This window comes from Epargyreus clarus, unplaced genomic scaffold (assembly GCF_041222505.1).
Source record: "Epargyreus clarus isolate Ecla_fem2 unplaced genomic scaffold, WU_Ecla_fem_2.2 ptg000015l, whole genome shotgun sequence".
Taxonomy (NCBI): Eukaryota; Metazoa; Arthropoda; class Insecta; order Lepidoptera; family Hesperiidae; genus Epargyreus; species Epargyreus clarus.
This window is the reverse complement of record NW_027332223.1, coordinates 15,965,810-15,992,199: the sequence shown is the minus strand read 5'-3', so window position 1 is coordinate 15,992,199 and position 26,390 is coordinate 15,965,810. Positions and strand designations below refer to the sequence as shown.

General features: G+C 37.3%; 2 protein-coding genes across 10 annotated transcripts; one reads left to right on the top strand and one right to left on the bottom strand.

Moving 5' to 3' along the window:
* Nucleotides 1-1,855: 1,855 nt before the first annotated feature.
* On the top strand, nt 1,856-23,406 carry ab (BTB/POZ-zinc finger protein abrupt). Of its 9 annotated transcripts, none has more exons than XM_073081089.1 (14): nt 1,856-1,988; nt 2,794-3,063; nt 9,222-9,373; nt 9,627-9,742; nt 10,216-10,357; nt 11,131-11,333; nt 13,044-13,176; nt 13,372-13,534; nt 13,608-13,652; nt 17,724-17,862; nt 18,336-18,473; nt 18,776-18,996; nt 19,476-19,643; nt 19,927-23,406. In XM_073081089.1, the coding sequence occupies exons 2-14, from the start codon at nt 3,048-3,050 to the stop codon at nt 20,340-20,342; spliced, it is 2,052 nt and encodes a 683-aa protein (XP_072937190.1). In that variant the 5' UTR covers nt 1,856-1,988; nt 2,794-3,047; the 3' UTR covers nt 20,343-23,406. The 9 variants fall into 9 exon arrangements, with proteins under 9 accessions (XP_072937190.1, XP_072937192.1, XP_072937191.1 ...); XM_073081091.1 differs by having other exon boundaries at nt 17,721-17,862; nt 18,776-18,972; XM_073081090.1 differs by having other exon boundaries at nt 17,721-17,862; nt 19,476-19,628.
* Nucleotides 23,407-23,843: 437 nt separating this feature from the next.
* Fis1 (Mitochondrial fission 1 protein) lies at nt 23,844-26,223 on the bottom strand. Its single transcript, XM_073081096.1, has 5 exons — nt 25,984-26,223; nt 25,793-25,906; nt 25,092-25,262; nt 24,598-24,734; nt 23,844-24,035 (listed from the first exon to the last, which is right to left on the bottom strand). The coding sequence occupies exons 1-4, from the start codon at nt 26,026-26,028 to the stop codon at nt 24,612-24,614; spliced, it is 453 nt and encodes a 150-aa protein (XP_072937197.1). The 5' UTR covers nt 26,029-26,223; the 3' UTR covers nt 23,844-24,035; nt 24,598-24,611.
* Nucleotides 26,224-26,390: the final 167 nt, after the last annotated feature.

Genomic DNA, 26,390 nt, shown 5'->3' with positions numbered 1-26,390 from the left:
ATGCATTAAACAGATAAAAAAATATTTATAGGTACCTACGCATACACTAACGTAGGTGAACGTAGGTATACATAGTTTCGAATGAGGACCCTATATTTTGATTTTTGCTACATGTAAAGATAACATATTTCGAAATAAGCGAACAAGTAGAACATGTTCCCATTTTTAAATGGTTTTATTTCAATTCGTTAAAATACATAATTAAAGGTTATGCTAAAGGACTCTATATCGCCCAATTCTTCTTCAATATGTACCTACATACTATCGAAATAAATATAAAAATATTTTAATAAGAATTTATATGATTATATGTTTTGATTTTTCAATTAAACTGACCTATTAAAACAGTAATGGCAAATTCAATTCAAATTCCAATAAATCGAGCAATGTTTGTCAGCGGTCAGCTCGTGTCGGACCCTACATCTACACGGCGCGCACACGACGGCGCAGTTACATCCATTACTGTACAACTATCATTACGCCACTATTGATTCCTAATCCGCACTTCCGGTTACGTAACCCCCCCCCCCCCACTCGCCCCCACCCCAAGATTTACAACCCGCGGCCGCGTGACGGATGATCGGCCGGCTTTCGGCTATTGTGCCGTACTACCAGCACGAATACCATCTAGATTCCAATTTGTTTGCGAGAAACATTGGCCGCATTTGTCTGTGTTTGAATGTTAAGTTACTCGACATTGATTTTTAACTTTGATTTTCGTTTTGCTTGGGCACACTGATTCTTTTGTAGTGTAAAGATATATTTTTAAAACTGCCTTTAATTAAGTTTTGTAAGTACCTAAGAAATAGAAGGTACATGAAAAAGAGTTATTAGGCTTTAGATTGAATTTCATATGAGTTAAATTAACATAATTATAACAAAATTTAATTAAATATATCAGAATAGTTTACCACCAATCTGCGATAGAGCGGCGTGGTGGAGAATGTCCCAATCCTACCGCAACTGTGGGGACATACCTGTACCTAGCAGTAGAACCTAAAATGATAACAGCCAGCATACGTAAAAATTAATAGATTTACATACTAGCCTTAGAATTAGTAAACACTGTTTAAATTATATTATATGAATGACAATTAATTTATTATTTATCAAGTAACATTTACAAAAGGTGATTTATAAACACAATGTTCAATAAGCATTTGGATCATTATTCCAAACTGATAAAAACATGTATACTAAATTGTTTTTAAATTTTATAAATTTCATTTGAATATTAAAACCTTTGTGAATCTGCCATATCACACCTGAGATGAAACTTGTTTAGTTATAAGTCAAAAATTAATTTAAAGAATTCATTCAACGCTGGCATATCAATCTGAATGCGGCCACGCGCTGTCTGCGGTGTCTGTCTACGAACGGAGAGAGCACAGCCGTTGCAATGTATTTCCACGTTTAATTAAGACAAATCATTAAAATCGTTTTTTTATATTATTAATATCATTTGATAGCTGGTATCAAGTATAACATTAAGATTATTGACGGAAGTAATATTTAATTAATCAAATTCTATTTCACAATGATAGAGTTATTTAAATAGTAGATAAAGTCTTTTAGTAGTATTGAATAGCTTATTTTTAAAGACCTTTATTTTTATGAATGAATACAACGTAGGCAATGTCTAAAATGCATGGACATTAGCCGAGCGTAAAGTGATTGTGATTGTAGAGCCGCGCGGACGGCGGCGGCCGTTTTCCATCCGCGAGGCGCCGTTACAGCGTGTAGAGCGCTAGAGCGCTTTCATCGGGCACGAGCTTTTCATGCAAGTGTCCGGCGGCAGGGCGGCCCGTGGGCGTGCAGGCTGCACCGCCCCGCCCCCCGCGCCGCCCCGCGCACTCACCCCCGCTGTTTATTCTCGGCCGAGTGGCGGGGCGACAGTCGCCCGCGTGACGCGCAACGGATCGCACGCGCGTACACACCACGAGCGCGAACGGCGGTGCATTCATTACCGGACGTCACCAAAAAAAACAGTACGACCACTCGATACCCCCGTGATTCGGACGCGGCTCGGACGGGAACGCTGGCAGGGTGAAAGCGGACGCGTCGCGGAAAATGCACTTCCCGGGTGCAAGGCGCAGGCGGCGGCCGCGGGGGGTGCAGGCGATGATGGACATCGTATTGATTTCTATCTGCCCGCTCCTCCCTTATTGTGGCGATGCAGGGCGCGCCATCGATCGTTGCACCGCGGCCCTAAATTAACACCCCGCGATCATCGGCCGTAATCGCCCGGACCCCCATTTCGCGCTGGAGTGCGCGGTGCGTGCAATGTGTTAATTGAGTTTTATTTTCAGTTGCGTCACGTGGACTCGGGTACGTGATACGGTTTTTCGACTCGTAAACGATCGTACATTACACATTTGACATAATTATTTATTAATCGACTTCAAAGTTAAACGATTACCTAAATAACACTACAATTAGATACGAGATTGTAACGACGCGTGATATTTTAGAGCCATGTTGTTATGCAATTAAGTGCAATTGAATGGTACTTAATATTTTTGTTGATCATTTGTGTAAATTACTAGTACGTTCGGGTGTTTAGTTTGAATAGTTTTATTATTAATTAAATCGTTTTTATTTCTTATTTACAAAAAGTTTTCGAGTTATGAATTCGGGTATTAATAATTTATATCGAATAAAACATTTATAAAAGATGCCCTTTCACCCTACAGCGTCAACCATTAATTAATGAAAAGTCGTCAGAGCCGCGTCCTGAAATGCAATGAAATAGTATTCATATTACCCCGTAATTAACTCTACAAATTCTTTCAGGACATCCAAACAAAAATAATACTCAAACGTAACTTTATTTATAATTTAAAAAGCGAATAAAAAAGGCTGCATGCACAAACGTAAGGAAAAGAACAAAACGTAAAAGAATAAAAAGTATACGCACGGATATATTTGTACAAGAAGTGACAACAGGCGGAACAGTGGCGGCGATAGGCGTGGAATGCGCGGGAGTGGAGTCGTATAGCGCGCGCGCACGCCACGAGCCCGCGCTGCCGCCCTCGGAGCACCCGGCCATGGCGACCGAGACCGGTAAGTACACAAACATTACTAATAATTACCAATATATTGTTTTAATTCTTAAAATTTTCCAAATCTGATCGTTAATACTAATATCTTTAAACTAGTGAACTGCCAATAGTCAACTATTCGAAAAATATGCTTAAACAAATTTCACAAGATTTTTTTTAAACGATTCCTTTCTAGTCAACGAAATTTAAATAAGAACCATTTTTTGATCATAATTATGAATATTTCAAAACCAGTACCTACTTACAGTACAGTCGTTTCAAATAGATTATAAATCCTTGTTATTCTCGTAAAATTCTGTAATTCTGTAACAAATGAGAAACATATTTAAACTAAACTAAGGCACGTTTGTACTGTCCCCTGCTTATACTCCGATAAAGACGACGTAAGATTAATAACCTGTATTACCCTAAGCAGAAAAGTTATTTTTGTTTACAGATATCATTTATAAAAATCATGTATGATCATAAATTGTCCTCCCGGTAAGATGACTCAACATATTTCAGTACGAAATTATCTTGTAGGTGATACTTACAAGCCAAAACCATTCGGTTAATATCTACTATTTAATAAAACAGGAAATTAATATATAGAAACATCATGTAGCCAATCTAGTTTGTGTATGCATTAATTACATATTATGACTGCAACAAGTTCCTTGACATTTGCAAATTAGAACTAATTAGCTTAAATCCTAATATTATAACGCATTTCAGAATCAGAAAGTAATAATAAGAAATTGACGCTCACCCAAAATTCACTCGTTTTATTTTAGACAAAATACGTACACCTATACCTACTAGTTCTAGGCAATTTATTCTAAATTCGAATTCGATAATTCAAATTAGAATCCATGAATAAACCGCTCAATCCCTTCGAGCAAACTTCAGAGACTGGCTGATTACCATTTTAAATTTTAGAATATATTGACCGCTCTACCTTTGCATAAACCGTCGTGACCATAGACAAGCGGAAATTTTCTGCGCCAAATCGCGACCAGAGAGGGAAAATGTTAAAAAAAACACCTATGTAAATTGCATTGGACAAAGACCTCTCGAAAAAAACCTGGCGAATCAATAACGCCTTTGTATCACACAAGCTAATTTAATCAAAAACATGGATCTTCTCTCTGTTTTTCATTCAGAGCAAGATAAACGCCGATATTGAATATCTCTAGTCATTTATATGATGTCAGTATCAAATCGTCGGTTGAATTTATGAATCCTAGCCATCAGGCAACGCCGAAAAAGTGTAACCTTTTACTCGAACGATACGCAGTTGTTTACCAACAGAATGTATATGACGAGCGTAAGCGTCCACCCGTCACGTACGTACATGAGTTCGTTGATATTCGCCCCCTCCCCCCGGGTCCTGGGATGATCCCCCCAGGATAGGGGGTGAGGGCGATCGCCGCGGCACTTGTTTAATGACGTTGCTTTCGTTTACTCAAGATTGGGGGTGTGATTTTCTTATTTTGCTCCGGCTGCGGAAAATGGATTCGTGGATAAGATTTAACATTGTTCATCTCGGATTCGTTCTTTACATTTAAAGCTATAGAATATTACGCGCTTTTTCATTTAATTCTTGTATTTAAATTATCTTAAAATTTGTATTCTCCTAACATTAAGTGTACTTATATTTTTCATGAAACCCAGACATAAAAATATGCCGCTACAAAATTAATCAGCTTTGAAATGCGGAGAGATATATTGTATTGCGTCAAAATTTCTCTTTACACGTAATTTATTGCTTTGCACCTAGCACCTCGTTACTCCTACTCTACGCTGAAACTGTATGAATTTTATTCTAAATCATTCAAAGAGTGACAGTAAAATATAGTTTGACAAAGTAACAACATACGTTGAAACGATATAAGTACTTACTCGTAGGTACATATATAGCTATTAGCTACACACCTATCTTATACGAGATCATAGCATTTTTGTTAGATATAAAGAATTACTATAAGTTACAGATAAATATATTGTAAATCAAATGATATCACGTTTCTGACACGTCACTCAGTTAAACACATTAATAATGCTATAAAAATAATAATCTACGACATATTAATCTATACATGTGATACTATGCGGACTGTATAAACAAGAAAAGTTTTCATTCAAATTTTCTATAGCAGCCCTGTCATCACAGTCGACAACCGAAAACATTTTAATGAAAACAGTTTTTATCGTCCAGATCTAAGGGACGAAGCACCCTCCGATATCTTCATTACCCGCCGCCCGGAGGGAGCGGAGACGTGCATTCACACTCTAAACTCATACGTCATAATCGCTTTGTTGCTTTTGTCTTTCGTTTTATCGATTTATTATATTATCTACTAGTCGTTTAGATAACGTACGCACTTAATAGAAGTCTTTATTATTAAGTAGTTTTTTTATTACAGTTAGTCTTAACGCTGATCTATTCGCAATTACACCATGATTTCCAATTCTAGTTTGTGTAGCGCATAAAAAATTAATTTGTCTGACATTTTTTGGTTCAAAACTAATGTTGTTAGTAATAATAACAATCCAAGTTAGTAGTTCAACATGTCATGTAGGAGCAAATGACAGCACTGCAAGCAGACAGTTAGCAGTAATATTTTACTTTCTTTATAAATGTAACACATACCTCTGTATTCTCTACTGAATGTAAGATTCATCATTATCACTCGCCCGTTGCCCAGTAGATCATCTTCTCTTATCCTCCATCTTCCAAAAACAGCATTCCATCATGTCTACGGTTGGCTTATTTTCTTTTACCATAAAGTCATCACTATAGACTTTTCTTATGTACCAGTTGTCAGGTTTTGAGTTTTCCGAGTGTCCTCTGCCGTTTCAGGGCGCTACAAATAGAATAGATTTGTCCATACATCTACGAATAATTTCATTTTTGCGAATTCTATCACGTAACGCAATATCAAGTATCGCTCCCTTCCATGCCGAGTGACTAAGCTTCCGGATGACCCTTACAATAAATTGCTTCTCCATAACTACGATATATGAACACAACCGTCACAGCCTATCTATGCCTACCTACAAATTGAATGTCATAATTATGTTAATAATAAAATGAAAATTAGAAAGTTAAATAGCAATATATTTGAATATGTTATAAAGGCCTGATTTAAACAAATTGACAATATATTTTTGTTTTTCAAATCTTTCAACGCTTAAAACATAACATAAAACATACCTACAAACAAATTGAATTACCGAAGCGCGATGGTAAAAGAATATGCCATGAAATCTCTTCACACTCCAACTCGAATGATTCTTATTACAAAACACGCCGACATCCGAGGCATATTATTAAAACGTAAATATAACAGAAAATAATGAAAATGAACGAATACTTTCGCTCCTCTTTCGTAACTGCGTTCGTTTAACAGGAACAGTTGACGTGTAAAAATGTCCATCGCGCCCTATTTACACGGTAAACAACTCTATCTCACAGATTTAATTTACTGCAGGCTACTTCTGTCTGTTTGTGTATTTTTCTTTTAGCATTTGAACTGAGTCTGAATATGACTTACCTACACGGCTTTAAAGGGTATGTGTAGGTATTATCTATACTAATATTATAAAGAGGAAAACTTTGTTTGTTTGTTTGATTGTAATGAATAGGCTCAAAAACTACTGGACCGATTTTAAAAATTCTTTCACAAATCGAAAGCTACATTATCCACGAGTAACATACGATATATTTTATATAAAATATATTTCATAAATAGATTTTGAGGCGGTACAAAATTTGCCGGGTCAGCTAGTCATGAATATAAGCGATTATTCTATGAATTGATTTTCTAATTTGTCGGTGTTTGTCTTAGGAGTGTTTTAGTAAACATTTTCACAATTGCCTTTCATACAAAATTATAAACAAAAATATATAGCCATAAACTACACATGCAATTACATTATCCGGTTAAAAATCTGTTTAATTAGAAGTTCGGTACATACTTCGTTAACTTAAAACGTCATATTCATTACAAGAATTATCGATGTGCTAAATAAACAGCACAGCAAAAAGCAAACTAGGTCTACGACTGCGGCTGTGGTAGATAAAGGCTCTCTATAGAGGGGTTGAAGTGACCCCAGCGCTGTACGGGTTGATAAGTACCGCATTGACATGTCGCATTTTATCCGTGTCATGCAGATTTTTTTGTTATGTTCTGCTTCTTCATTAACAAACTATTTAGAGTGAAAATTAGTAATAAAAGGTTAAAGTTAAAGCAATTAAATAATTTTATTCACTAGTAAATTATTTACTTGCATATTATTATTAACTCTAGTAAGTTTACTTTACTACGCATGTTTAAATAACGGCAAAGAAAATAAATATGTCTATTTCTAATAATTTAACAAAAGGATATTAATTTATTAGTACTTACCTATTTACTAGACGCCCCGAAATTAGAGGAATTTATAGTCCGTGCCAAACTGCTAGTCCGCTCTGAAGTTGTTGCGAGCAGGTGTAGTCATATAATTTGCTATGACGACGCGATTCATTTCTATATTCAGAGCGGACTAATAGTTTTACGCGGACTATATTTGTTTTATCACAAAAAATTGGGTAGTTGGAAAACGGGTCGTAGGTACTCTATTTCTTATTTCTCATCCTGTACCTACGTACTTATAAACAAACAGACAGATACAGACAATAAAAACTGATATTCTGCTATAAAAGCATTACAAGTATTACAACACATCAACTAAGTTTAAACAACTAAATTTATATAAACATTAGTTCGTAATACAACTTACCAAATTATTCATTAAAAATACGGAAAACACTTTAGTGTAATTTTACCCAATGCTAGGTACAAGTATTTCCACGAAAGTTGCAGCATTGAAATAAAATACAGGAAACAATAAAAATATATTTGAATACATATGATTTAATTTTGTTTATAAATTATTTATATAAAAAATATATTTGCACGTCACGTCATGTCGTGTGCAGGAGGGTAATATTTATAGAGCCAACTAATTCAAATTGTGTCCTGTATACTGTCAAGTGTCCACCCGGTAAAGTTATTTTCTCAAAGTGAGAGGGGTTTAGATCATAACTCATAATCCATCGCGCTAGCAATGTGCAAATTGGTAGATTTCACACACCTTGGAGAAGATCTCTTAGGTGTGTCTGTGTAGTATTTCTCACTATGTTTTCCTGCACCGTTATAGCAAGTGATAAGTAATTTATAGTAGACACATAATTTTGAAAAATCTTAGTTGCGTATCTGAGGTTGAACCTCGGACCTCCCGATTAAGAAGCCGATTTTTAACCGCTAAGTTATAAGTAATTGCGTAAAACCTAACAACATTAGATTACTTTTTATTTTTATTTTTATTTTAGAATGAATATGTGCCTAAGAGTAGCTATTACTACTTTGTATTCATTGAACCTAAACGACACTAGCCTGTAAAAGGAATTTCATCAAAAATATTGATGAAAGATAAGTAATTTACAAATTAATTTTTCGTGAACTGCTGCAATAGTTTGAAATCTGTGATTACTGATTTTGATCTTCAAGTCTAAAAGTCAATGTTTTAGAGCAGCATGTAGATGTTATCCCGAATACAGTTTTATCCCCGCCTCTTAACTCGGTACGCGCGATTTTAATTTTAAAGTTGTGCTCCCATTTTTTTCCCGAGATTTTGCATACGAGGTCCTGAATAATACCATGTACATACGAAATGAGCCAGCTGGCTACTGAATGTCTACTTATAGAGCATAAAGTTATAAGAAATTATATCGCTTTAAAATTTTGGTAGATGAGAATTTCATACCTAGTAAGAGTATTTATATTATGCGAACTTCGGTGGGATTTATACCTAGTAATGATAATTCATTTTATTCCAAATCAAAAGAAGATTATCGTAAGCTCCTTGCTGCATTCACGAAAACATATTATAATAGATTTTATATCATAGAGACCGCAACGTCTATTTCTGCATTAAAGTATAAGATAGTGCTGGTATTTTGGTTAAAACTATACAAAAGTTTTCAAAAGATAAAGCACATCTTACAAAGACCACTCCAACTCAATCCTTTGGCGTAGAAACGTTTCTATGATCCACGTCTCCGTGAAACCCCTATTAGGTATATTTGGATTCGATGACACATCTGCAACACAAACTAACTTCACCTGTGTGCAGGCGGCGTCGCGGCCGGCGGCGAGCAGCAGTACTCCCTGCGGTGGAACGACTTCCACTCGGCTATGGTGTCGTCGTTCCGCCGCCTGCGCGACGAGGAGGACTTCGTGGACGTCACCCTCGCCTGCGCCGGAGCCACCTTCACTGCACACAAGGTAACTTCCACAACTTATTGAATCTAGCATGTATACTTACATTTGAGATAATTCATCAAGCTAACTGAAAACTCGTTTGCTACTGCAATTTCAAAATTCTATTTGACAGCACAATCGGCAGCTATGATATTATCTGCTGCAAAACTTCTGATTTACCTATAGAAGCGATTTTCATATATTTCCATAATAATGATGATATTATTAAGTGATATTTATATTCGATCGAAAGTTAAGATGTATATTTGTGTCCAAGGTGGTGCTGTCAGCGTGTAGCCCGTATTTCCGGAGGCTGCTGAAGGCCAACCCATGCCAGCACCCCATCGTTATACTACGGGACGTCCATGACAAGGACATGGAGAGTCTGCTCAGGTATACATTATTTAAAAAAAAAACTTTTTTTTCCTGCGGGAATAATATAAAACAAATCCTAGATATTTTGAGGGGTCAAACTGGACCTATGTAGCTCTCTGTTGGCAATAGGTAGTTTGGTCTTCGTCTGAAAGTTTGGTAGGTATAGCCACTGAGGTTAAATAGTAGTTGATAACCAAATTAGATGAACTTCGTAGACAGACCGTCCATCTCCAGAATTGAAGCCTGTTCGTTTCCTACAACAAAATGAATATTTGGAAGACGTTACCATCCATCTCCTGGGTGTACCCCATAGTCACTACCACATCTACGGAAGCAATGGTGCTATTTTAGAACCACTACAGCAACACACGACCACCCGGTGCCCCGCCATCCATCTCCTGGATTTAACCAGATTTAACCACACCCACGGAAGCAGTGGCTCTATTCTAGAACCACTACAGCTAGTATCACGATGAACCCGTGTCCCGCAGGTTCATGTACCAGGGCGAGGTGCACATTGGGCAGGAGCAGCTGAAGGAGTTCCTCCGCGCTGCGCAGCTGCTGCAGGTGCGCGGTCTCACCGACGTACCGCCGCCCGCGCCCGTGCCAACCCTCGACCAGAAGTCTTCACCGGTGAGTCGGAGGTCCACTCGATCTACTACTACTGACCTTTTTTTCTCTTAAAAATAAGCCTGGTACCAAGTTTGAATGGTCAAAGACAGGTCAGATTTAAATGCCATATGCTTTTATTGCCACATATTTGTAGGCTGGTCTGGAACCAGTATTATACTACTTAAATTAAGTAGACAGTATACTTCCTGATGTTCATCACAGATACATTCAGGATTCAGTTAATTACCTAATATAAAATTAAAGTATAGTATATATAGTAAGTATATGGCTGATAGAACTTTCATCGAATATTCTTGAATACCAACTTATATTGTATTGTGTAGACACAATTATGAATCTAAATGATTTTTATATGCTTCCACAAAAGGATAATCTTGAGGTAAACATTTGCTTATTATCTATAAAAAAATAAAATGAAGGTTGTTTAGTTTTCATTCGAAGAGACCGATTCAAATTTACTTTCTGACTGGCTTTTTGATTGGTTAGTGAACATCTGACGATACGTTAAAAACTTCCTACTTTTTATTTTATTTTTATTTGGAAGTTTTATTTCACTAGTTTCGTATAATAATAAAAGCTATAACATTATTATTAAAATAAAATCTTATATTTATTAAAAGAAATAACAAATGAAGTACATAAATGTTCACTATTAATTAAAGCTAATGATCATGTTTAAGTAACATAACATTTTCAACAGTTAAAAAAATACCATGCTTTTATATTTTTTCCCACAAAATATTCGTACTAAAACTTTATTCATAAACCAACAGTCAGCGTCATCGTGGACGGAGACCGGCAGCGGCGGATCGCGCGAGGGCCGGGAGGGCCGCGAAGGGCGCGAGGGCCGGGAGGGGCGCGAGGGCCGCGAGGTCCGGGAGGGCCGGCGCGCGCGGCGGCCCGAGGACGCGGCCGGCACGCCGCCGCCCAAGAGAGCCAGGTCCTCCGATCTATACCAAGCTCAGATGAAGACCAGGTTTGTGATTAGATTTAGGGTGCTACTCCAAACTTGACTTTATAACTGACTTGGTTCAGAGTTGCATTTGGATACACCTTAAGCTTAATTACAACAGCTCTTTTGTGTAATGTAACAAAGCCGAATCACAATGCAGATCGTTTTTAAAGAATGTGTACATAGATTTTCTTTGTATTTTCATAGGCTGGTCACCAAAAATTTCAGTAGATACCTACCTATAGTTTTTAAGTCTCTCGAGTAAATATAGAAATTAAAGGCCCACTCAACTGTGAAAAAAAAGATGATAATGTTACTACGACACAGGGTCGCGAACCGTACATAAAAATAAGGTACAGCAGCAGCAAATTTCTCTTTTCGTGACATTACACTGCACCTAATTAAAATATTAATTCAATATTTTATATAACTGCGTAATGCGACGAAATCATGATTTATTGCTATTTAGCATTCTTTTTACATATTATAAACATGTTCTTGTACGACAAGTGGCACGTACCACGCGCCGACGTGGTCTGTCACCTCTGGAGTTAAACGTCCTGTATACGATTTCGCGCAAGTCATTTCGGCTCATAATTATTTCGCCTTTAAATAAAATGCAGCGTCCGACTACTTGATTATTTATAACTTTAATTTCGCGATATGTTCTCTCGAAATTTCAAGTTGGTATGTAAATCATGTATCTGTCGATGTCTATGTATAGATGCCTTGAACAATCGAATTCAATAGACCACAAATGTAGACGGAAGCAAAATACAAAATAAAAACATAAGTTAATACTTTCAAAGACATAATTAAAGGCGGCTATATTGAGTCATGTTGTTTTTTTCTTAAACTTTTCCAAATTTAGTGATTTTTATGAATATGTCATTTTTCAATGATTTACATATATCAGGCTCTTATATAAACACTTCCTTTTCGGTCAGGCCAATTATTTTTTTCTTCCGAATTTGCCTCTGAGAAATCTCAAGAAATTTAGTAGAAAAAGGATAAAAGAAATCTTCAAACAATTACATTCTCTAGTCAGGTGACGTCATGAAACGGTACATAATTGCGATGGACCGTATAAAGTCGCAGAAATTGGAATTCAAATTAGCCTTTCCATATTGACTCTCTAAATAGCTGGAGTCATTTCCATAATAGTGTTCATCAGAATTACCTCGCTGACTCACGAGACGGTAATGGCGTCTGACCAACCGAGGTTTTATGTTCCTAAATTTCTATTGTATATCGAATGTCATCTAAAACCTGCTATAAAATAAATGTCATTTAATAAAATTTATAGACCAAACCTATTTTACCAGTGAAGAAAATTGTATAACCATTTTATTTAAAGTAATTAAAGATCAAACTTGTTTTCTAAGTCACAAATTACTTGATACCTACATATAACTTGGTTCAATTAAAAATATAAACCAAAACGACTTTTACATGTTTCTTGCTCATACATTATAGGCAACGAATGAGAGGTCAATTATGCTGTTTTGGTTTACAAAGTTTCTTGGGACGAGTTAAATCACCGACTGGGTAATGTCTTTAATTACTTTACACATTTTATTATCTTTAGTAAAGTACTAAATTTCTATGTCCTGATTTTTAATCATGTTCGAGATTTTAACAAACGCCTCAACTTGGGTCATGACGCTATACAAATTTGCCCAATTTCCGTTGAAAATTCAAATTTTATGTTAATATTTTGGTAATTTTCCTTAGAACTGAACAACTGTTGGCGGCCCAGACGGGAAGTCCTGAGCGACTGGGCACTAATGGACACGAGCTGGCGCTCTTCAGTCAAGTTTTGGACAATGCACAAAACCCACACCTCTCAGCAGTCTCTAACAACCTGGTAAGGCCGAAATTATAAATTCTCTAGTGTAATAGTAATCCAAAGAACAAACACCGTATCTTTCATCGGTTTCGAATTGGGCTCCTCATCTACAAATAATTGATCACAAACGTGCGTGGACGATTAATATAAGAACTACGGTACTGTTTCTTCAATATAATAAAAACAGTATACAAAAAGTATATTTCCGAACAGTCTGGCGATGGCGAGGATTCTTCATCGGACGCCGGCGCGAGCGACACAGAAGGCGAGACGAGAGCCAAGCAAGAACCCCTGGACTACGACGACCCCGCGACCATGGCCAACACTAACGGAGCGCTCCCACCTAACTTCCCGACGGGACTACTCAACTTACCAGGCATGTATCTCAAATTTAGTGTCTGTTCTCAACAAAATAATGTAAAATTAACATTTTATATTAATTCTTCCAGGCTTCCCCGGCTTACCAGGACCATCAGGAATACCGGACAACTTCGGTGAGTACTTCCCTTATCACACTAATACTCTCATTATAACGTGACTCAATGATGACAATAATGACGGCGATATAAACGCTAAGTGATATAAACGCAATTAGAATTAACTAGAATAATATGCTTCCAATCAATGTTAACGACCGCGAACGCACCAAGGCACGAATTGCACCATTAATTGTACATTACTGAGTCACGGTACTTGCACGTACCCAATAACACTAACCTCACTAACAAATAGTTACTGAATTTACACCTTATCTTAGGATTTGTAACGAAACGTTCAATACCGTGTTGTCTTGCCCCAATATCGCGAATTACATTAGGAATTATTGCAACAATGGAAGTTACAAGTAAATTAAAATGGCAACCGTCCTCCCGCGTAGTAGTCGGTAATGGTAGGCGCGAAAGTTAGCTAGGAGCGCGAACTGAACGGACCTCCGTCTGCCCCAGGAGCGCCAGGAGCGCCGTGGGCGGGCGGCGACGTGAAGGCGGTGAAGGACGAGCGCTTCGCGTACGGCGCGCCCGCCTTCGGAAACGGTGAGGCGCTGACCAAGCCCGCGTGCCCCGAGTGCGGCAAGCTCTACAGCAACAATAGCAACCTCAAGCAGCACATCCTGAACGTGCACGCGGCGCGCGACCTCTCGCACTCGTGCCCCGTCTGCGGCAAGGGGTTCAAGACGCGCCAGTACATGCAGATACACATGAACTCCATACACGGCGTCAAGCAGAGGAGGCGCGAGCCCGCCCCGTCCGCCGATCCCAGCGATCGATACACTCACAGTAGCTTTACCGATCTCGCAACCGGACCTGTACTGTACTAACCGCCGCCTCTGTGTTACAGGGGCGGCTCTCGCGGGCGGGGCGGCGATGGGCTACCGGCCGCAGTGTCCGCTATGCGGCCGAGTCTACTCCTCCACGTCCAACCTGCGCCAGCATATGCTCAATGTGCACTCGCAGACCGACCGCGACCACTGGTTCCCCTGCCAGCACTGCGGCAAGAAGTGCAAGACGAAGCACTACCTCATCAACCACCAGCTGCAAGCGCACGGCATCCGCCAGCGACAGAACTCTTAGAGGTGGCGCACCCCGGAGCGCCCGCCGCCCGCCTGGTGGTGACCCTCGCGCCGCACACGCGTCACGGAACTCCCCACCGACACACTATTATATCAAACATAACGTAATATTTTTAGAGCGTTTACCGTGGACGTCGTTTAGGACGTAGCGCCGACCGTCGGCCTTGCCAACCGCTTCCGATTTTGAGTAACTTGGTGCTGTCGGCATTGCAGATGCCGCCGCGTGCGCGTTGGCAAGGCCGGCGATGGGCGAGGGGCTCGAGGGGGAGAGGCGCGGGGGCGAGTTGCTCAGGTACCTGCGGGCGAGCGCGGAGGCGAGCGGGGCGGGGCGCGGGCTGCAGTGCCCGCTGTGCGGCGCGGCGCTGGGCTCGCTGGCGGCGGCGCGCGCGCACCTGGAGGCGCACTACCCGCGCGACAGCCCGGTGTGCCCGGTGGCCTCGTGCGCCAGGTTCTTTGCGCACCCCAACTCGGTGCGCAATCACATGAGAATTAAGCATCGGAAGCAGTGGGAAAAGATGAAAACGCTGAAATGGAGTTGCGGGTGGGCGAACTGAGAGGGAAGGAGAGAAAGTAATCGGTGACTAGAGAGGGCAAGGAGCGACTCGTGCATTCGGCTTTGGAAAGCTAAAATTGCAAAAACGGCTGTGAAACGGAACTATAAGTGGGTCTTATAAGTTACAGTAAATCAGAGAATGATCTCCACGATGCATTTTTCATATTCCGCAGTAATATTCGTACGTAAACGTTGTATAAACGGTAGGATAAATCGACTGAAAATTATTTTTGTAGTAGTATAGACTGATATTATTTAAGAAAAACTAAGATTATATTACGGCAAATTAGCGACGATATAACCATGACTGAATGAAAAAGAACGATCGATTTTTTTTATTTCACCATAATTAAGTACTACAAAACCAATTATTTTCAGACTTTATCATTAAGGTTTGCAAGATGTTGATTTTTTTCTCAAAGGGTAGAAACCTTTTCAACATATCAAAACGCTCGAATTGTTGTTATGGATGTTATTATATTTTGGGTCATTTTATACGTTAATAGGTCGTCGTGTGCATGAAATATCGTCACCAATTGCTGTAATGTGGTGTTAGAATTAGTTTTATAAAGCGCATTATAACTTGTGATGATTGGTGCCATTGATAGATTACGAGTGCAACTAACACGACCATTCTTCTTCCGAATGTGTCCGTAACTTCCATTGTTGCTGTAGGTCCCTAATTTATTCATTATGTTCCTCGTTCGCACATTCTTTCTTACTGTCTACCTATCGTAATTTTCCGCATAATCCTATTTTTTTTTTGGATTGTAAATTCTATTTATGTTTTAATATGTTCTTGTATAATCTACGCGTGATACTCTGGTAGGTAACGGCTCGGCCAGGACGTTTCCTGGCAGCAATGTAATGTTTATCTACAGTATAATTAAGCTTATATGTACATTTGCTCCCTATGATATAAGTTTTTTACTTATCTAGGTATTCTAATAATTTCAAGTATCTTCTTACATATTTGCATTATTTGTAATTCATGAACGTTCTGTTTAATCTATAATGGGTTAATATCTTCTTCGACTTCCATCAATACTTTAACTTTGACAAAATGTGAATAAACTTTTATAGAGAATAATAAATGTAAAGCAATACCTAGCTTTGGAGGTGCCTAATATATATTTTACTATCTTATAACACTACCGCTAACTGCCTTTTGTATGTGTGCGTACCTCTTCTATTTTCGAAATTTCGACCATAGATAAAATAAAGACAATACGAAATATTTAGAAAAACTGGAATGCCTTGTATGCAATAGTTCACTTGAAATAGTGTTTATTTTTTAAAAGTACGTTCAAGACGCCATGTAGGCAAGGTGCACAATCTAAAACATATCTAGTCAAGTAGGAGAACATACATAATTATATATAACTCGAGGGATTTATTTAAACTTTGTATATAAAACGCATACTCCGTTCGCATATATTTTCATATAGTTGACAAGATAGTCTCCAGAAAAATAGATACTTTCATAGTATATTTTTGTAGAATCCATAAATACATATATTAATAGGAATGCAGACTGAACAAGAGATTTCTTTTTGATACTAGTTTTAGAACACTTACAGTTTTTTTGGTAGAGTTTTATATTGCTATGTATATATCTAATTACCCAAAACAATAAATAAGCTCAAAAGAGTAAAATAATATTCTAAATACATAGTACATAATAATATCTTTTGTGATTATTTAGTGAAGTATAAATGTATACAATTTTATTATTTTGAAACCCATAAACAACAAACAAAACTGCCAATAATGTCCAGTCTGCCAAAGCACAATAAACATAGCATAGTACATACATATACATTTAACGACATGGGTGGTTGTATGTCCTGATTTGAGCGACTTGTATGGTGTAGCCTTCGCGTAAAGACTGTTAGGGTATTACGGAATACAACCACGGGTGTTGACATACGATGCCTTTAAAATATATGCGATAGGAAGGAAATGTTGCATAGATCTCCAAGACGAATAAAATATTGGTAATCTTTAGCGTGTAGATGAAATTGTTCCTGACGCCTGTGAGGCAATGTCGTATATCTTTTAGTAATAATTAATATTTTAAGCGTACAGCATTGTAATTAGTCATCTCAATAACCAAATGTTCAATGTGAGTAAACGATTCTAGTTGCGATTGTATTAGTGATACGATATATACGTAATAATTTAATTTTTACCCGAAAAAATGTCTGCTTATATAAACATATAAACAATAAAACTACGAAGTAGAAATACTCTGTATTTTATTAAGCACTTTATAGATTATTAACTTTAGAATCAACCCTATTATATCGCATAGCGTCTATCTAATCTCTGCATTCCCTAAATATAGTTATACTGAAAATTTAAGGTAAGGACAGATTCGATAGATTAAATAAACGTAGGCATGTGTAAATATCATACCTGATAGATGTGTTTGTTTCGAAGGAGGTTGCCGACGGACGCAGGACCTGCTGCGCGTGCGCGCCACGGACCCGCGGCCGTGCCCCAAGTGCGGCAAGATCTACCGCTCGGCGCACACGCTGAGGACACACCTCGAGGACAAGCACACTGTCTGCCCTGGATATCGGTAAGGAACTGAATACAACTCTATTAGATTCTACGGTTTCGGTACCACTTATGTACCTACTACAAATCTCAATTAAGTACTACAAATAAAGGAGGCCTGGAACAAACTCGATGATGCTCTCAACTCAAGTTAAAATTCTCACATTTGTACATAATTTAATTTCTCAGTGAATGAAAAAATTAAATATATAAAAGTTAAAATAAAAGTTTCTAAAAACTACCATTTAACTGATTCTGATAAGTGATTAATATGTTTAAATTGACAAATTAGAACGCAAACACGTGAAGGTTATGTTATTTCATTTTGGTAAATGAACTGAACATCAAAATAAATATAATTTTTACCTGAAAAACAATGATAACATATCACATTACTCATTAAAAACTATAAATTTCATACGAATAACACTAAATAAAATAAACTTATAACACCTTTTACTATCGGGTATATCATATTGTTGTTCCTTCCTGCAGCTGCGTGCTGTGCGGCACGGTGGCCAAGTCGCGCAACTCTCTACACTCGCATATGTCGCGGCAGCACCGCGGCATCTCCACCAAGGATCTTCCCGTGCTGCAGATGCCCACTCGCTTCGACCCTGAGCTCGCCAGCCAGTGAGTTATTTTCATACTTACCTCCTGCAATATAAGTTATTTTATTTGTTTTAAGGCAGAAACAACGGATCATACGAATAACGAATGACACAAACATTTAGTCATGTTTCATGTATTAATACTCTTCAGGTGACAAAATATTTCTTAACCGATCTTATCAGGTTCTTGTCAATAATGCCCTGTAAAGCTTTAAATAGCAATATTGTAAAAATGAAATCTTACAGTACATAATATTATAAAACAAAATAAAAATAAATCACGTAAAACCAAAATTCCGTATTAAATGAACCATACTCTTTCAGACTTCTAGCAAAAGCGGGCGTAAAGGTGTCTCCTGAGCAACTCCGCGCACGGGCGTCACCGACGGGCCCGCGGCGCTCCGACATCAAGCTGGACGCAAAATCCGCCGCCTCCGAGAGCAGCTCCATCTGCGGCGACAACGACAACGACGAGCTCAGCCAGTCGCGCTACCAGGACGCCATGCCCGTCTCACCGCCGCGTGAGTGTCTTAACGGATATTATAGTAAGCAATCACCATCTTTATTTCGCTTCCAATGTCCTCCGCATGAACTCCCGATGATCGGCTTTCGGCAGGCAGTAAGTTCTTATTTTTAAGAATTTTGGAGCATGTTCAGTAAATCTTTTTAGAATCTAGGTGGCATGCGTTTCTGGAAGTCCGCTCTGTGTACCTAATGAGGAAGTTTCGGGTCATTCTTTAAAGTTCGAAGCTATTTCTTTATTGACAAAACATTACAATCCGAATTGTAGAATTTAATTGACAACTGAGTAATATCGTTAATTCTTCGCCGAGCCGGATTCTATAGGTATTAAGTGAATTACAGAGCGGACTCTTGAACATAATCAATTACCTCTACGATTCCCATCTCTATTAGTAGTATTAGTTGCTCAACATTTCTTCGTCGCTGATCATCGCATTACTCCATCAATAGCTACAACCCATGAACGCGCAACCTTTTCTAACAGTGTCGTGTGCGATTGCAGACATAAACAGCCTGGCGAACACAACGATCACGAAGGTGCCGGCGGTGCGCGCGGTGTCGGCCAAGGCGCCCGAGCTGGCCGCCAAGCACGACGACTACCCGCCCGGCTTCGGCGGCGGCTCCGCGCTGCTCGACACCTACCTGCAGTACATCGGTGAGAACGTCTTTGGTGAGTCCGCCACCGTATGGCGTACATCCCAGACAGTTTTTTGTTTTGTCAACGATTAACAGTTAAGGTGGACTTCGCGGTTTCCCCGAATTTGTTGTATACCTTACGTCCTACATTTTTGCAAGCAATGAAGTGGGTTAATTAATTACTTGCGACACGAAAAGACCAACAACAACAACAAGGAACAAGTTCACTTTTGCATTTATAACATCTGCCTATAACTTATTACACTTTTTTATTTTGTTTGTATACATGGGATCTCATTCTATGTGTTATTTTTCAGGTATGAACGCAGCAAAATTCGCACAAATGAACACTATGCACATGGACAGAAAGACTTACGACGAACCTTCACCGCAAATGGGCTCCCTCCCGCCGCCGCCGACCACCCTCGCACACCAGCGCTACCTGAAACAGATGCAGAGGCAGTACACGGAAACCATGGGGAAGCCCGATATCATGCGAGACTCCGACGAGCCCCTCGACCTCGGCAAGGAGAGGCAGAGGAACGACAGCATCAGTGAAACGGAACCCGACAAGCAAGACACGATGGACAAAGACATGAGCAAGGATTATTACAACAAATCATACGATGACGACAGGAATAGGGTGAATAGCTCCGAGCAGGAGCACGACAACAGCGGCCAGGACGAGGGAGACTACTCGGAGGACGAACACAACAAGATCGCGTCCTCATGAAATGATGCGATCGTCGACGTTATCACATAGTATGTTCGTGCGGAACACCGATAGAACAATGTTTTGTTGATGGTTTTACAAAAGGTGCTTGAGTGTTATGTTACGTCATTAGCTGATTCTTTGACGGATTAATTGTTGACCCGTGGAATGTCGTTGGTGCCATTAGCCGATGTAATGTTAATTTATATTTAAGATTAAGCGGGTGGAGCCCGCTCGGTCGCAGCGGGCCGCGGCGGAGGGCGCGTGGAATGCATGTCAGGTTCTCTTTTGAGTTCGGTTGTAGAGTCTAGTGTCGACTTCCAGAGTTCCCTCGCACCCGATGTGACCCGGAGCCACATTTCACTAGAGTGACCCGTACACGTTAGTGCAGACCGTCTACTCGCCACTTGTGAGATTGTTTAGTAGATAATAACTAGTGAGTAGTGACTTTGTATCGTGTATGTAAGGTCCCTGTCACGTAGTAGGGCCTCTTACATTGTAATTCCATCCAACTACCTCAACATTCGGGCCAATGCGGCGTCGTTATAAATTAAAAAAAATATCCACACAAATTGTGAAATTCCATCCATCTACCTCACTTCAATAGATTTTATTTAATATTTTATACAATTTATAGATATAATAACTGTTGTTTTATGCATTTTGCAGATTGCATTTATATATATACTATATAGAGTATATCGTAGGTAAATATTATGCAAGTCATTAGGTGGTTGTTAGTGCTGCCCGTAGGTACTTTTTTTACCATTTTTTTATAGAATACGCACTCACTAGAGAAACATTAGACTGTGTCACGACCGTAGCGACTACAACTTAACCTAAATATCGAGGAGCACACTATATTTAGTAAAGATATGTCTTTGTATACGAACAAATATAACAGAGCTTAAAACGTACTTATAGTATTTAATATTATTACGATGTGCGTATTGAGAATCGCCGACGAACAAATAAAAATAAGCATCGATGAGTCGATGACCATATATACATATACCGTTTGTATGGTATTATCTTAAATACAACATCTACTTACTATCTTGAGACTGAATATTAATTTCAGAGGTTATACATTTTTGAAAGACTCGTGCGATTCGTGAATATTAATTAATAAATAAATAAAGAGTTCAAATTGTCGTTTAACAGTATCGTAAAACGCATTGTATATAAACTGTGGTGATATGTAAAGTACATAATATTGATAATAATAACAAATAGTAACAAAAAGCAATAATAAAGTATACCTTGATGTTGCCTTCGAGTTGTATATAGGAGGGTAGTTTACGGTTGAAGGCTTGTTGGTTCGTGGACGGATAGTGGATAGCCGTACAGTACTAGAAGCAAGAAGGTTTATTTTGTAGTAATGATGTGGGCTCGTTACTTAATAACAATTACTGTGATTGCAATCTCATATTAGCCTTCGATAATTATACATATTTTTTAGAGTACAATGTTATAGTTATTTAGTATATCGTAAGTGTACCTTTAAGCGAGTCACAAAAGATATTTACTACCCAAACGTTAGATTTCACGTTATTTAAGAAATTAGTACAATAGGTGAAACATTATAATCTTTTATATGAGACATTTGGGAGATTATTGAATTTATCGAGTGGCCACACTAGACGCATGTGTCAAAAGTGACAGTTGTCGCTCCAGTGTTGCTACGTGCGACGGATTCATATACTACACGTAGATTAAGTGCTACGGGTTGAATGATTATGATTTTTGTTTAGTGTGTTAGTGAGGATGAAGAGTTAAATTAGTTTGGTTTGTGTATACATTAACTTTGTTGACAGTTAACAGTGTTGCCATAGTGAGTAATTATTTTTTGACTGTACATAAGTTTTGATTGTTTAGAGAGAGAGAGGTGTGCTTAATCATCTTTATGTTATAGAAGATCGATTTCTTTATTTAGATTATATGTTGAAACGAAAAATGCATATTTTAAATAGATATATATTGCACACACACAATTACATGATACAATAGACAGTTACCAGAATGTGATTAAAATGTATATTTTTCAATACACACTTTTGCATGCCATAAATCAAATATAGCGCGGTTGGCTCGAAGAGTCGTCGAAGGATAACGTCGTGTAAGAAAACTAAAAGATGAGGCTATTTTAGGAGTGATATATTAACCGTGGCATTTAAGTTAACATGTGCTTTACATGTTTGTTTCATTTCGTCAAAATTATACAAGACCCTTCGACGTCCCTTCTCGCTCCGCCACAGTTGTTGATTATACTAATATTTTAAATACCAGTGAAGAAATTATAATAGTTAGGACTATAAGTCAATCATTATGCTCTTGGTATTGTGTAAAAAGTACTTTTAGTTACCTCGTGAACTTTGAAAGTTCGATATTAGCGTTTCTTCTTTATTTTAGTCACACGACTATACCTCATTAGCCTTTCAAGTAAGATTCCTCTTGTTTGCTTACTCGTGGGATATTTCTTTATTAAATTTTATATAGCATTACAAAATAGAAATGTTATATTTAGAAAGAGCACTGTTTTATTCCTATAAGCGTTAAATAAGTATACTAAAGTGTTGCATATTCCTTGTGAAAGAAATAATTCTGTAAACCCACGAGTGATCAAAGGATTCTTAATTACGTTTGTTAAGGAGCACAAATATATAAACTAAGTTTTATCGAAGTGTAACTTGTATGCAAGTAGTCGTTAGTTGACATGTTTGTTTGATTTATTTAATACCACCGGTTATGTAACCATACTACAGGTATCTTACAACCGGAGTATACTTCCACTGCAAGATTAAACTAAATTATAAGCAATACATTTGATTCTCTTAATCCATTGTTTTTATTATTATTATACTCTGTTATTGTATAGGTGGCGCTACTGTATACGACCGCTGATGGTGTTGCCACCGCAAGATTATTTTTGTACCAATTATGGTATTTAAATAAATAATAGACTATTTGAATGATGTTTTTGTTGATTCTGATCATCCACGCCTTCGCCAATGTACATTAGTGTACTAGCTGTATGCTGCTTCACTACATTATAAACGAGAATAATAAAAATAATTGTTTTAAATGTGTTGTTTGATTTTTTAATTAGTCTAATTATATCAAGCCATTGCCATAGTAAAGCGTGCGAAGATTACAATTATCTGTGCATTTATTAATAACTTTTTTTATAAATATCCTCTTTTTTACACTAACTAATTTATCTCTATGCAATATCAAACTGTATCTAACGATTATTGTATTACTTACAAACAATTAACAAAGATGGTCTTCAAAAATTAACATCGAAAACAAATTATTATTTATTCAATTAATTTAATGGAATTATACATTGATAAATATTTATTTTTAAATATATTAATCATCACATGCTCTTAACTACATTTTTGCCTAAAGCTAGATAAATAAACTAGACAATATATTATAATGTATCATATGAATACAATAATTAGTCTTAACCCGAAAAGTTTATGGTTCTGCAACTTTCAAGAATAACACGAAACATTGTTATTACTAGAAGCAGTTTATTTAAAAAATGATGCTGATCAAGCTATTTCATTTCAATTTGTACAAAAAGTTCTAAAGCTATGTGTGTAATTTTTCCATATATAATAGTATTCAGCTGGTACGCTGCTCTAATCCTTTTTTTCTTTCTTCTTTGTAAGAAAGTAGTGAACACCTATTAAAGCATTCACTCTGAAACAATGAAAAATGTATATTCTAGGTAAGGTAATATCAGAAAACTTATTTGTATTTGTATAAAAATAACCAGCTTAGGGTGTAAGTTCTATTGATTTATGGCTATTCAAAATGCATTTCAGCAAAATTTTGGGAGGTCGCCAATTTATTTTTAAACTGCAACACACTTGGAATAATAAAAGTTTGCAACAAAATATGACAATGTCATTGCTGCAAATAACAATATAATATTAATACATAAAAATAAATGTTAACTCACACACACACCAGGGACAATATCATATTTTCACAAATAATTATTTCTGTTGCATTATTAATGAAGTTTCAAAATTAGTTTAAAATGAAAAAATTCTGTCTGTCTAAATAGATTAAAGGAATGAATTCAATTAAATGAAATAATAATAAACATCCTAATTCCTCTCACCATAACGAACATGTTATTATACATGGTCATAATTGTTTTCTACAAGTTGTCTTAAATTTTAACTCTATATAATTGTTCAAATCTATCCATGTTAAATATAGTCAATGAGTAGGAAATTAAACATAAGATACTCACAAGAAGGCCATATGCTATTTCTTGCTAGAAGCTAGTGCTATACCAAGCCCGACCAGCCCACCGATGGCCAGAACGGCGCCGCTGGCCACTGCAATCCCAATCAGTCCTTCCTTCTCCATCCGCTTGTTGATTTGTCGCTGCAAATACATAAATGGGTTTGATAACATTATATACATCAAAAAATATTTTTGGAACAATTTAAAAAACAACAATAACTGTATAATAAGATTTAGAAACATCTATATTCCGAGCGGGGATTAAAACAACTTTATTTTGGAAAAAAAAGGATATTCTGTATTCATCTGAAGAATGTCACTTATAAGAAACAATTTTTGCAATGATAAATAACGAAAGTTTCAGTTCTTTTTTCAGAAAATACAGTTTTTATTTAATTCACCTAAGTGACCAATTTACTGTTATTTTAGTATTCAAAGCCTCATTTCACATATATTGTATTGTGTTAGTACAAAAATTGTAAATGTAGACTGACTCACCTCTAAAGCCAAAACCTGTTGGTTGGCCGGTTCAATTTCTAGGAATGCCTTGACATAATGCAAAGCCTTGTTATATTCCTTGATCCTAGCATTGCCAATAGCAAGGTAGAACAGGTAGTCTCTTTTCCCTTCAGGGTGGGAGTTGGCTAATTCTTTAAGCAAAAGAATGCCCTGAAATAAATTTGTGTTTTTTGTTAGCTATTTTAATAATTAACAAAAACTATTTTAATAACTTATTACGTACTTAATAAAGTATGTACATAAAAAAAGGATGTAATTATGAATTTATATTACGCAAATTTTTTACTTTGTTAAATAAAATAGGCAAGTTTTCTAGATGTTATTGAACTTGTGAAGTTGACTTTTAAGATAAGAATAATGTTTTCACAACATTCAGCAACAACAAACATGTGTCTTTATTATATATAGAAGAATTATTACCCATTTTTAAGATGGTATAAAATTATGAAAATATAATGCAATAAAATATAAATGTAATAATGCTCAATAGTTTCATGGACTTTAAACCTTTTGTAAAACATTACCATCAATTATTTCGAATTAAATTGTAAAATATAGAATTGAGTAATAATAACAATAAGGAAGACTTGGCAATTTTTAAATTAGCCATAACACTAACAGCATTTACAAGCCAAAAGACAATAATACTTTTCTTTGAATATAAACAACGCAAACCAAACCTTCCGTATATCCGTGGGGTACTTGCTCCGCACCAGGCACCACGCGTATTCAAACTGGGCCTTGTGCGTCACTTTGCCCTGGTGCAGCTGCTCGTGGAACACTTTCTCGAACTTCTGCGCAATGTACGATAACAGCGATTACAACGATTCACCACCATGACTCACTAAAACGCACAACAATAGACCCTTACTTGCAAATCCTCCGAAGAAACCACCTCGTCTAGAACATCCTCCATGATTGTAGTTCGTAAAATAAATAAATTCAGACGCCAATGCACTTAGTGAGATATCAAGATAAAGCTCATTATTTTACGTATTTTCAGATTATAATTTGATGCATTCGTATTGAGTCGGTGACTAAAATTGACAAAACGAAACGAATCTCTTTAAGACTGACAGGTCGATTAAATCATTGATTGTTGACCACAGACTGTCAATGTCAGATTGATTAATATTAAACTAGGCATGTGCTACTGCTAGGTATATAGGTATAGGTAAACCGTTTACATTCCATATCCCATCATATTGATACAGTAAATGAAGTTAATCATTATAATTATAACAAAAAAAAACGGAAAAAGAAACCCATCAAAGTTAT

Excerpts from the sequence above, each read along its gene's own strand:
- Fis1 (XM_073081096.1), bottom strand. The coding sequence starts at position 26,028 with ATGGAGGATGTTCTAGACGAGGTGGTTTCTTCGGAGGATTTGCAA. Across the intron at positions 25,907-25,983 it reads TTTCTTCGGAGGATTTGCAA|AAGTTCGAGAAAGTGTTCCA; the intron begins GTAAGGGTCTAT and ends TACATTGCGCAG. Across the intron at positions 25,263-25,792 it reads ACCCCACGGATATACGGAAG|GGCATTCTTTTGCTTAAAGA; the intron begins GTTTGGTTTGCG and ends AATTTATTTCAG.
- ab (XM_073081086.1), top strand. Across the intron at positions 10,358-11,130 it reads TCGACCAGAAGTCTTCACCG|TCAGCGTCATCGTGGACGGA; the intron begins GTGAGTCGGAGG and ends ATAAACCAACAG. Across the intron at positions 13,653-17,720 it reads AGGAATACCGGACAACTTCG|GAGGTTGCCGACGGACGCAG; the intron begins GTGAGTACTTCC and ends TTTGTTTCGAAG.